At 42.6% G+C, this 12372-nt stretch overlaps 1 protein-coding gene across 5 annotated transcripts in view; it reads left to right on the forward strand.

The window, feature by feature from the left end:
- The window catches only part of CHD7 (chromodomain helicase DNA binding protein 7), a 171539-nt gene that overhangs the window by 108680 nt on the left and 50487 nt on the right, over positions 1-12372 (forward strand). For all 5 annotated transcript variants that reach the window (XM_074354990.1, XM_074354993.1, XM_074354992.1 and 2 more), the window contains 3 exons: positions 1669-1806; positions 2866-2931; positions 8747-8802. In XM_074354990.1, coding sequence (XP_074211091.1) covers positions 1669-1806; positions 2866-2931; positions 8747-8802 — 260 coding nt within the window. The remainder of the gene's footprint in view (positions 1-1668; positions 1807-2865; positions 2932-8746; positions 8803-12372) is intronic.

Here is a 12372-nt window from a genome sequence, read left to right on the forward strand (position 1 = left end):
CTGGGTTGCGTTATGAGCTGCCTCACTCCCCTTTTGGGAGCAGGGAGAGCAGACTTAATCAAGTAAAATTCAGTGAGTCCCATGCTTTGAGACGAGGTGCTGGGTTTGTTGGTCCCGACTTGCGTCCTGCGGGTCCCGTGTTCACTGTCCCAACTTTAAAATTTGCAAGCTCCTTTAGAAAGTTTTATTTCATAGTTCTTAGAAAAAAGTTTGCGAAAGTGTTACTTTTCTCAATATTCTTTTTGTTTATTCTGTGTGCTCTGCAAACTCATCTGTAGGTTGTAATAGTCCTGCATTAATCGGTGATTTAAGACTTACATGTGTCATTTTAGGGTTATCTTAGATTTTATCACATATACATATTAACGAGAAGGTTATTTCTCTCCAATTTTAATTAACTGAGAAAACTATTTCTATATCAGAAAGACCAAGCAATCTAGAATTACTGTGATCAAAAAGTACAGAATCCTTCCTTCTGCTCCATACATTACACTCCTCAGAATTAATACTGTTAACAGTTTGTTGTGTCTCTTCAGATTTGTTTCTTTGATCGAAAATATACACATATACATTTATTTTTTGGCAGATACTGAGTCATAGGGAAGTAAACAAGATATACAGTGTGTTTCTCTGGAGGAGTTTGTACACTGATGACACACACGTACAAATAGCTACACAGGTGTTTTGTGATCTAAGGTAGAATTATAAGCTGCCTGTTGTTGTGTGACTTGCTTTCCTTTTACTTTACGGCTTATTTTGCAGGTATTCCCCAGATGCGTCATGTAGCTTACTAGAAGCGCACCTGCTGGGAAGGGGGTGGGAGGACGTGTGTTATATCTTGACAGCTACAACCACCTTGTCCTGCAGAGGTGTGTTGGGTTTTATTTTGACCGCTGGGCGGGAGAGGACCCATTTTGCCAATAATCTCACTAGTACTAGCAATTAACAGTCCTTTCATTTTATTTCTTTTCTTTTCTTTTAATCTTTTTTTTTTTCTTTTGTATTTAGTCCTTTACATTTTAATTAGTGCAGTAAAATATTTTAAATTAAAAAAGTAAAATTCCTTTTCACAGTCATTCGTTATAAATCTTGCCATCCTATCCTTCCTCTCTTCAGAAATTTTCAGACTATTTTAGGACCAAGATGAAAATGCAAACCTTCTATTTAAATGGGCTTCTGAAATATTATCGGTACCTTGGATAATAATACAACAATAGTTACACAGAACTTCTAATTCACAAATTACCTTCTGATGCCTTCACTTGGTTAGACTTTTTATTATGGGAAATTTTAAAACATACGGAAGTAGAGAGACTAGTACAGTGAACCCCCACATATCCATCACCCAGCTTCAGTATTGCCTTCATTTCTGAGCGACTCACTGGCTGAGTGAGGAGTAAAATTTGTTGTCTTTTCCATTTCCCAATAGAAGGTCTCGTAGCTGCGAGTGGCAGGGGTGTGGCCGTCCGAGGTGTCTGACTTCAGGTTTCTCCCATTTCCGATTTATTTGTTGCTGCTGTGTTATCTTATGTGACCTATGGGATTAAAGTTACTATCTTTTCTTTAAGATGATGATTATTTTTTTAAAACATACCTTACCGTTCTGAGAAGTTACGAAGAGCGTCAGCGGTTGCTCTCTGAACCCACTTTGTTGGGTTTTTCTCGTAGAAGAGACGTTCCAGCAGGCAGGTGAAGAGGAAGCGGTACACGGAGGACCTGGAGTTCAAGATCTCCGATGAGGAGGCGGACGAGGCCGACGCTGCTGGGAGGGACTCCCCCTCAAACACCTCGCAGTCAGAGCAGCAGGTTAGTGTCCAGACGTGTGCGGTTCAGTTCGCGCACGCGTCTCACAGGGCGGACTGGAAGTCTCGTGGCTAGAATGCGAGAAGCTCAGTCGCAGCCCTGGACTTCGAGTGGGGACCACTCGTCTCACGTTGGTGAGCGTGCTATGGGAAATTAGTTGTTTTGGAGTATCTCTTAAAAAGCCCTGTTCGCTGAAATGTTTTTTTGCACAAGCCTGTGGTAATGTAATTGGACACAATTTTGGAGAATTAGTGGTCTCTGCTGAGGAAGAGTCAGAGCTGGGATGCAAGGAGGCTGGACTTACCTCTGAGAACTCAGTGCTGCGGCTTCCAGGACTTTAATAAACCACTCAGGCTCGCCTCCCGCTGTTCGGCACCGTCAGAGCCCCTTTATGAAATTACTGCCTTGTGGTACCCAGCAGAGCAGGGCACACTTTATTCTCCGTGCAATGTAAATGATGGATAAAATAGTTTGTATAAAATATGACTAGTAATGGAGGATTGATTATTGTGAAGATTTTTTTTTTCAAAACCCTCTTCTTACCATTACTGTGCTTTAGTTAACAAACTGGGAACCCACTGAAAAATACATGAAATGCACTTTTGTGTTTTATTTGGTAATTTGTGCCATGTTAAGTTGTTATATAATGTATGATGTGACCTCCATAGATAAAAGCTGCCTACATAACAGAATGATGAGTATATTTACCCCATGGGTACAGATTGGGAAAAGTTACGTCTTTGACTGCTGTCACACAGAGATCAGTTTCTCTTGGCCACTGGAGTTTCTGAATGCTCTTTGGATGGAGGGACCCATGCTCGTCCATGTAATTAAACCACATAATCACAGAGTAATAAATACAGATCTACCTTTGCCTTTCTGTGGAGGGAGATTTTTTGTTCTTCACCGTCATATTTCTCACTGGTTATTGTACCCGGTGATTTAAAGGGTATGAATTTAAAGCGTATGGAGGGAGATGCAAAAGGGAACGATTTCTTGCTTTTCTAGCTTAGAACGGAAGTGTTTTCCATTTGGATTCATTCATTCTGCTTTATTTTTCAGGAATCTGTTGATGCGGAAGGTCCAGTGGTAGAAAAAATTATGAGTAGTCGCTCAGTAAAAAAACAGGTAAGCACCATTTATTTAGAGTTATCAAAAACTATGGTGTCTGTATGACTGGTAAATTATTTTTTTGTTTTATAATTTCCTTTTAAAATTTCACTATTGTAAAGTAAAACTTCTGGTGTTAGCGCTAATCCTGTCTGATTTAATAGTTCAGTGTACATCTTTGGGACATTCAGCCTCAAATGAAATTACAATGTATCAAACAATCAGTGCTTTATTATCCTGTTTAGAGTAGGCAAGAATTCAGGTGTCTCAGGAGAAATGTGTGGGGCTGCCTCCTTCATAAATGCTATTCATCAGAAAATCATAAACATGAATTTACCTGTCATGTCTCTTGGGAAGGTGCCCTGCCCTCCTCTCCACTCCTCCTCTCCCCTTTACCCCTCAGGGAAGTTCTGTTTATTATTTTAGCAAGTGGGTGTTTTCTCATACTTTTCATAACTTTTTTTCATATATAATTAAAATGTTCTTTACTATCTTTTTTTGTTAGTGCACAAGTGAAATACAGAACTATTTTCAGCGTAAGTTTTGAAGATAATATGACTTATCCTTCAGATTTACTCAGAATTCATCTTGATCTGCAAAGGTGTGCTCTAAGTACCTGTCACTAGCTACCACGTATACCGTGTGACAGCAAATTCCCAGAACACTGTATCATCTTTTACTGGTGGAGACTCCCTGTTTCATTCCAGCCATTTCCCTTCTCGCCCAGCTTGAGAAGAGGCTTTAGTTTGAAGAATTACATGAACACATCTGGGTGCATTTCCGTATTCCAGGGAACAGTTTCGGTGTCTCTAGAAAATGATCTCCTTTAGGTGTCTGTCTTCTGGCTTGAATCGTCAAATGCAGCACTGTTTCTCCTTAATTGCGTTCAAGGAGGGTGGAAGTACAGCATCATTGTTCCAACATGTAAAATAAGCTTTTTTGAAAAATGTAAAATGTGCACGAAGTGTAACTGCTAGTGAGACAGATAAGCAGTGGAGGAATTAGGGGCTTTAAGTGAGCTCCCAGGTTTATCGAATAGGAAACGGTTACTATTCAGATATTGTCTAGAGATCCTTGAAAATGGTATTGCACCAGCAGCAAACCTCTCTTTACCTTTGCTCCAATACTGTTTGCTTTTCTGTTGTGCTACTCAAAGAGTAGATTTTTAGCAGAAGGTACAACTCTGGTTCATATGAAAATAGTCAAGAGCAGCTTGTCGAGGTATTTTCAGATAGTGTGTCGGGAGTGGGGCGTATGGAGCGGCTGTCTATGACTTTGAACGTTGAGGATTTCCTGTCTGATGAATTGACTGTAAAAATCTCCACCAAATTTCCCACCTGTTCAAGCAGAAATGAGCCCTATTTAACTAATTAGAAAGGTTGCATTTTTGTCCTTCTAGTGACTCTAGACCTGTTAATTTGTGAATTGTAGATATGTGGCAAAATTTAAATATGTGCTCTTAAAGAGTAATCCACTTCATGGAACTGAAGTGACTTGTTGGAGTAAATAGCATGTGGTTTGGAGGAGAGAGACTAATTTTCATTCAATTGGTAGTGTTTCAGCAGGCAGACCCAGCAGGTTTGGGGGCTGCAAATTATAATTAGCTCTATTATTCAGAGCTGCTTAGATGACGCATGACGTAGGACATGGCTTTTTCTTTCTGTTTTGCCTATGTTAGAGCTTTTTTTTTTTTTTTTTTCTTTCCAACCCTTTAAAGATAGGTACCCACAGTTTAGGAGAAGGCATTGCTGTCATTTACAGATGACTGGGCATATCTTATCACAGGAGATTAAGAATCACGATCATTGTACTTGAGGGTGGAGTATTTGTTGGGGAGTTTTAGGGTGGAGAAAATTAATGGAAAGTTTTTCTCTGGAAGGAGGAAGAGGCCTCGAGGTGTGATTTAAAATAAGAAAGCGGCTCGGAGCTCGCTGCATTGCCGTAGACGACTGGCGTTTCATACAGGGCAGTGAAAACCATTAGAAGGTTGTAAACATTAGCAGGTACTGACTTCTTAAACCAGTCGTGTTCTTGAAATAGGTACTTTGGTTGTCAGCTTTAGTGACATTGGAGGAAAAGCGTGGCAAATAGAAACAAAAGGAAATTCGAGACTTTCCTGTGGATTCTCGCTGGGCCTGCTGGTCTGTTTCCTATTACCATGAATGATTGAAGAAGAGGCTGTGAGAAGGTGCCTTTGTCTCCTGCCAGCCGCGCCGTGGAAACGGGCTCAGGGCTCTCAGCGCCTCCCTCCCGTGTCACTGACGCATAGTGGGGACTCAGGCAGCAGTTTTCAAAGTCAGCTGACCTCCTTGCCGTGGCCTCAGAAGGCCCGTCCATAGTGATGGAGCCGTGCAGACTCTCAGAACGCAGCTGGCAGAACCGCACGTGACATCAGGGTGGCTCAGGCATCCGTGTTGGTTGAAACCCGAGTTCATGTTCATGAGACCCCCGTGGAAGGGGCATAGGTGATACTTGCCTTGAGTTTTGAGGTGGATTTTAGAATGGACTTGGAGCTTCTGTAAAGGTGAATTCTCTCACGTTCCACATTCAGTTAGCATGTCACCCTTTCTGCTTTGAGCCATCTGTCTTTGGGGGAAAAAGGTTCAAATCGTTTTTGCATCAGAAAGTCAGAAGTAATTTTGCAAGTGAATTCTGTATCATGATGTCCTGTTCTCTTCCCGAGTGAACTTGAATTTGGCGTCTCTGGTGGAAGGCATGGTAGGTCGGGCCAGCACAGATTCGTACCTTTGCTTCGCTGTCACCTTTACCAAGGTGCTTTCTCATTCTTTGTGTGTAATTTCACAACATTTCCGCCTTTTCACGCCATAGTTTAGCTTTGTTCCCCCGTGTGACTGCTTCATTTAGTAACAGCACGCTTGGGGAAGGTCATTCATTCTTTCAGGCCACAGGATTGTCATTTGCTGGATGGCGGCTTCAGAATCCAGATGACTGGAGCAGTCGGCTTAGTGCCTGGTCAAGGTTGCTGTTTCACGTGACGAGTAGGACAAGTAGGACTTAATATGTTTGGAACTTTGAATTTCATGTGAATAATGAGGACTTTGACAGACTGCTTTAGGAGTCTAGTGAAAAGATACACACATTTCTCAGAAGTAGTCTACTGGGCATGTAGAATTACTTTAGAGGGCTCTCCAGTTGAACGGTGACTGTCCTGGAAGTAAATGTGAGTGCTGTGTGTGTGCGTGCGTGCAGGGATGACATTTGGTTCCGTTACACATTGGATACGCCCACTGTAGAAAGGCTTCTGAGCACTGGGGCACAGGGATAGGGGCTGGGGCTGTCTTCAGCTGTCACCAGAGTCTGGTCAAACTGACTGCCATTTAGTGAATAATTAAAACGATGCTCCTGAGGGCTCATGAGTTCACATGCTTTTGTTCATTGTTTCGCTCTGCATAAAGCAGAAGAGGCCAGGGTGATCATATTTACAGGAAACAAAGGGCAAAACAGGTCTCCTTACAGTTCGGGGAGCAGCAAGGCGAATGATATGGGTGGTCAGGTAAACAAAGGCCGGCTTCTCATTTGGGACATCTAGGAGACAGGGGTCCTGGGACAGTTCTGTAGCAGCTCCGGGTGCTGCTCCACAAGGTCTCAGACCCGATCACCTCCCCCTAGACGTCTGGCCTAGACCTCTGGTTAGGCACCTCCGCAGCACGTTCCCAGAGGAACAGCTGATCGTGACGAGAAGACAGGTGTTAGTGAGAGCCAGGGACAGACAGCTGATGGCTTTAAGAGTCAGAGCTTTCTGGAGCAGAACCCAGATCAAATGAAAGCTGTCTCTGTTGTTCAAGAGTTGATCCCATGTGCTTATGGCCCGTGAGACCATTTAGAATGAGACGGAAGGGGCAGCCCAGGAGGAGAGATGCAGAGGAATGAGATCAGGAAATCACAGAGCATAGAAATGATAAAGCTTGTCTTCCTACTGCCTCAAAGATATGTAATTTTGAAACTCTTTCAGAATTAGAAGAAATGTAGTTAGCATAAAGAAAGTAAAAGCAGGGCGGGGGGGGTAATAGTAATAGCTCAGTGGTAGAGCGCGTGCTTAGCAGGCACGAGGTCCTGGGTTCAGTCCCCAGTGCCGCCATTAAATAAATAAATAAATAGATCTAACCCCCCCACCCCCGCACGCGCCCACCCAAATAAATAAAAACAAGAAAGTAAAAGCGGCAGGCGGACGTTAGAATCCCATTCTGGGTCTGAGTTTACTGGTGTGCTGTGAGAAACAGCATGCGATCTAGGCTCGTCCTGGCTGCCTGTTGTCCCTGGCTGTCTGCTGTCTTATCTCTGCTTCTCCCCTGTAATCTCCACTCCTATATGGAGAGAGTGAATCTCGAAATGATGGCTGAAACGTGGGAGTGGAATGGGGTAATAAATGTGAGGTGGGTCCTGGATGATGGGTTGCTCGTTGAATTGGCCAGAATTTATCTGTACATTAGCTGCAGGTTTATCCTGCTGGCTCTTGAAGGCATCCAGCAAACATTCCTTTTGGTTTTGGACAACTGGAAAGTCTAGGGCACAGATGGTTTTCTGAATACTTTGGTTCCAGGAGCTGCCTGATGGTTATGACCCTTTATAGACCCATTAGGTCAGAACCAGACATTGATGGGTTTTGACCACACTCGTGAACATCCTGTCTTCCTGTTGGTGTTCTCTAGGCAGATGGAAAAACTGTTTAAAATTTAGGTTTGACTGACACACGTGAGAGTTTGGAAGACAAGTGTAAGTTCATAGTCTGTGATGACAGTCTGAAGGTTAGGGATGGAGGGTGCTCCTGGTCTCTTTGAGCAGATCCCGTGCCAGCCTGTCACCCAGTAGAAGTCTGCGCTCCTTTGTTTGTCCTCTGCTATGTTCCGACTTGCCTTAGTCTTCGTCACAGCATCTCTCAGGGGGCTTAGCAGCCAAATGTGACCCTCCAGGCAGGTGCTCATGTAAGAATGTACAAGCAATCTCTAAACATCTGTAAATGGTGTTTATGCTTTACATCCATGATTTATCTGATCAAATATTCCAGAAGAAAATTACACATTACAACTTGTTCAACAGCCTAAAACCAAACGGGGGGAAAATACTGAAAGAGATGCTTAAAATATCATACGTGCAGTGTCTTCCACAGACACTACAATAGGTGGGATCAAGGGAGATGTTACAGATAATCCCGCCACTGAACTCTTGATTTGGCTGACGCGTCACAGTTTTAACCTACCCTAAATGTAGTATTTGGAGTGTTAATTTTATTTGGCTGCTGTGTGTGTGAGACATCTTGTCTGAGAGATTTTAATTGTACCACTGAGTAAAACTAAAACTGTGAATAGTGATGCACTGAAATTACAGCATAGGAACAAGGTTTAGTTTTATATGGTTTCTTGTTTAGAGTTATTAACTATATGGAGGAATAAATGTCTTTTAAATATTTTAAAACATTACAAAACCCACAATGTAAAGTTGCCATGAGGCAGCCAAAAATAATACATATGGCATTCAGGAGAGCAGTTGCTAATTGGCTGCTGCCTGAGAAAATGGTACACTTGGCGTCTACTTAACACTGCGGGTTTGGCAGAAAGCCAGACTTGGGGTCAGGTTGTTGTGAATGAAGCTGCATGTGGTTAGGGAGGAGTTAAAATGATTCATGACTCAGAAGCCGGAGCACGTCGGGGAGCCCGCGAGGCCCTCGCTGGCCTCCTCCCAGCTGACGGGCGGGCGCGTCGTCCGCTGCTGCTCCGGTGATGCCTGCCTGTGTCCAGATGGGAGTAAATCGTCCCTTTCGGAACGTTCTAGTAGACGGCTTTACCTGTGTGCCTGAAATTGTCTTCTGTTGCAGAAGGAATCTGGAGAGGAGGTAGAAGTTGAGGAGTTCTACGTGAAATACAAAACCTTGTAAGTAGATGGTGATTTTTTTTTTAATGGGGAAATATATTGTCAAGGTACCACATTAAAAAGTAATTGGGAAAATTTTTTTATACTTGGCAACCAGTAAATTTTGGTATGGCTTATTCAGTGCCCTGGGGACCATTGCCTTCTAACTTTTGCATCTTTGATGGTTGATGAATTTTATTTTTCTGCAAAATGTGTAATTGGTGTACAGGTTGACTGGCTTTTGTGTAGGACCAAGAAGTTCTTTCTAGAAGGGATAAAGACTCATACAGTAATAGAAGAGTGGGAAAAGTCATATTTGCCTGTCCTCCGAGGATGAATTTTGCTCTTGGGGGCCCCTCATCCTCTTCATCCGGGTGGAGGATGCCAGGCCCTTGAGATGAGCACTCCGCTCCCAAGTGAAGGCTCTAGAAAATTGTGACATCACTCAGATTTTGAAATGCAGTGAGCTATAGTTTTGTTGATCTGTTTTCATTTCTAATTTTTGTTCAGTGAATTTGAATTGTGTAACTTTTTTTTTTGGCAGGGTATTGGTAATTAGGTTTGTTTGTTTGTTTAATGGAATTTCTGGGGAACCCAGGACCTCATGCATGCTAAGTCTGCGCTCTGCTGCTTGAGCTATACCCTCCCCTATGAGTTGCATACGTTTTAAAAAAATGAATTGAAAACCATCGTAAGTTGTTGTTCTGCATTGTAGGCATAGGCAGGACACTGGGACCAAACACACTTGGACGAGGGAGCAGGGTTTTAAGCATCAGTAGTCATCGTGCTGAGGAAGACTGAGGCTGTTTTCTAACCTAAATCAAATTCCAGAACAAGAACAAAAATATTTATTGATATTAAATTTTACTTTAAACTTATTAAGGCCAGGCACTCAGGTACCATGTTAATAAATTCTGGGGTTTTAAGAGATTTTGGGGGAGCTGGCAAAACAGCCTAAGAAAGTTTACCCCAGAAAATGAAGGCAGCAGGCCCCGTGGTTTCCGTCCTTCCCCCTTGTTGCAGTTGGCACTGTGTTCATTAGCGGATGCATTTCTGACACTAGTGGGCAAAATCTTTTAGCAGGTGAAAAAGGTGAGGGAGTCTCTTACCAGTGTTATGTGAGAGTTGAGTGAGACTAAACGTGCTCAGGAAACTTAGGTGCTGTCATCCTTTTATGCTCAGACCATGATGAGTTTACACCTGTGGAAATTATGCACAAGACACGGTTTCACATAGTCTTGTAAGGAGAGGGGTAAGAGTAGGTAAAGAGGAGAGGACAGAGGAAGGCAGGGAGACGGAGTTCTCTGGTGGGCTTATTAAAGCAGACTTAAAGCCAAGCACTTTAAGGGGGAGGGTATAGCTCAGAGGTAGAGCGCATGCTTAGCTCCTGGGTTCAGTCCCCAGCACCTCCATTTAAATAAATAAATAAGCCTAATTACCTCTCCTAATTAATTAATTAAAAATTAAAAATAGAAAGAAAAAAGAAAGCAAAGCCTTTTAAGTATCGATTGCCAAGCACGGCACTACTAGGATGACACCCACCCCGGTCGGTGTGTGGCGGGTGGTGGGGCTTGAGGTGCTCAGTTCACGGGAAGCATCTCATCCAGCCTGTCCGCACCCCAGCAGAGTGCCCAGGTCCCTGAGCAGGCGCCGCCACTGCAGCCGGGGGTCACCCTTCGTCAGTCATGTGAGATGAGGTGGAAGCAGTGCTAAAAAAAACAGCTTTCCTCTCTGGTGGTGTTGAGAGCTAAGGGAAGTTGAAGTTTCCATAAAATTAAAAGTTTTTGTTAACCTTTCACTTTGACATAATTTCAGATTTACAGAAAAAATTGTAAAAATTGTGCAAAAAATTCCTGCTTTTCTTCTTATAATTATAAAGTATCTTGTGACAGGATTCTCTGAGCCTGTTAACTAGCGTCATTTTCTCGGTTGCTTAGTGGTGATTCGCCAGTTCCACGGCTCCTTCTGTGTTTGCTAGCTGGGCTCCTGCTGTGAGGAGGAGCTTCACCTTCTCATCCAGATGCTGATTTACAGCTGCATAGACTTGTGGAATCTCATTCTATTCAGTGGATCACAGTTCTTTGCTCTCATCTCAGCGTTTGCTTTGCTTACGTTATCCCAGATCTGGCTGGCGGGAACCCCTTCAGTCTGGCTTCTCCCTCCTTTTGCCTTGTCCCCATCCTTCTTTGAGCACTTCCTTTCTTTCTGGCACCAGAGGATGTTCTTGACTCATCTTGCAACTTCCCTGTTTAAATCCTGCAGTTGGTCACTTCTCCAAGGAGCCCTGGTGGTTTTTACTGGAGAAGGGCATTTAGAAACCAAGATTTGGCTACAAGGTGTGCTCATTGCTGCTGGGGAGCAATTGCTTCCAGGCCTCTCAATGGAAAAGGCATGCACGTGTATGTGTGTATGTATGATCTGTATGTACATGTAACATATATACATCTATGTTTCATACACACATATATTATTTACACACATACCCTTCTGTCTACCTACCTACCTAACAACAGTGAAAAACAACACCTTTACGTTGATGCTTCCAGTTGTGTTTCAGTGCTACCCGATCCATTCTGTCTATTCTTTCCCCTTCCAATATTAATAACTCCCTTCTTTCAACCACGAGAAACCTGGCTCTTATTATCCATGATATATTTTCATACTTGTCAGTCCTAGAATATACAGGTAGTGGTTTCAGAATGACTAGACCGTATTTCTGTGAAAAGGAAGCCTGCTAAACTAGGGTTCGTTCAGTATTTTAGGGTTTTTTGTCTTTAGCCTGATAATGTAGAGGCTAAATACTTTTTTCAACATTTCCTCAGGTTGGTTCTTCTCCCTGCCCCTCTTCCGTGTGATTGTGTTATTTGTTTGATACTCAGTGTGGTTCATTACTTTCTTTCTTTTATTTTTTTAATTGAAGTATAGTCAGTTACAATGTGTCCATTTCTGGTACACAGCATAATGTCCCAGCCATGTATATACATACATATATTCGTTTTCATATACTTTTTCATTAAAGGTTATTACAAGACATTGAATATAGTTCCCCTGTGCTCTACAGAAGAAATTTTTTTTTTAAATCTGTCTTTATGTATAGTGGTTCATTTGTTTCTGTTTGGATATGTTCCACTTTAGCCCATGCCTCATGCTTGTTGATTTTCTTTTTTATTCTTTTTTTTCAAGTTCATGAAGTAGCAATATGGTTCAAATGTCAGACCTGTACACAAAATGGTACCCAAAGAAAAGGTGCCATTCTCCCTTCCTTTCCACTGCATTCCTACTTACCTTCTCATCAATCCCAGATTTATCCTTTCTCTAATTTTTGGCATGAATGTGCAGATAGATAGGTAGGTAGGTAGGTAGATAGACAGACAGACAGACAGACAGACAGATTGATTGATTTTATAAATTATCTCACCTTCTTTCTTAAACACAGAAGAAAAGCATCCCCTCCCAGGACACATTCACACTTTGCCTTTTTTCACAGTAGTGTATGTACCGAGGTTACTCAACATCATAGGGTCTTCCTCATTCTTTGTGACAGCTGCTTTGTGCTCCAGTGCACGGCTGTATCACAGCTCATCCAGACAA

The sequence above is a fragment of the Camelus bactrianus genome, chromosome 29, assembly GCF_048773025.1.
Source record: "Camelus bactrianus isolate YW-2024 breed Bactrian camel chromosome 29, ASM4877302v1, whole genome shotgun sequence".
In the NCBI taxonomy this organism is placed as follows: domain Eukaryota; kingdom Metazoa; phylum Chordata; class Mammalia; order Artiodactyla; family Camelidae; genus Camelus; species Camelus bactrianus.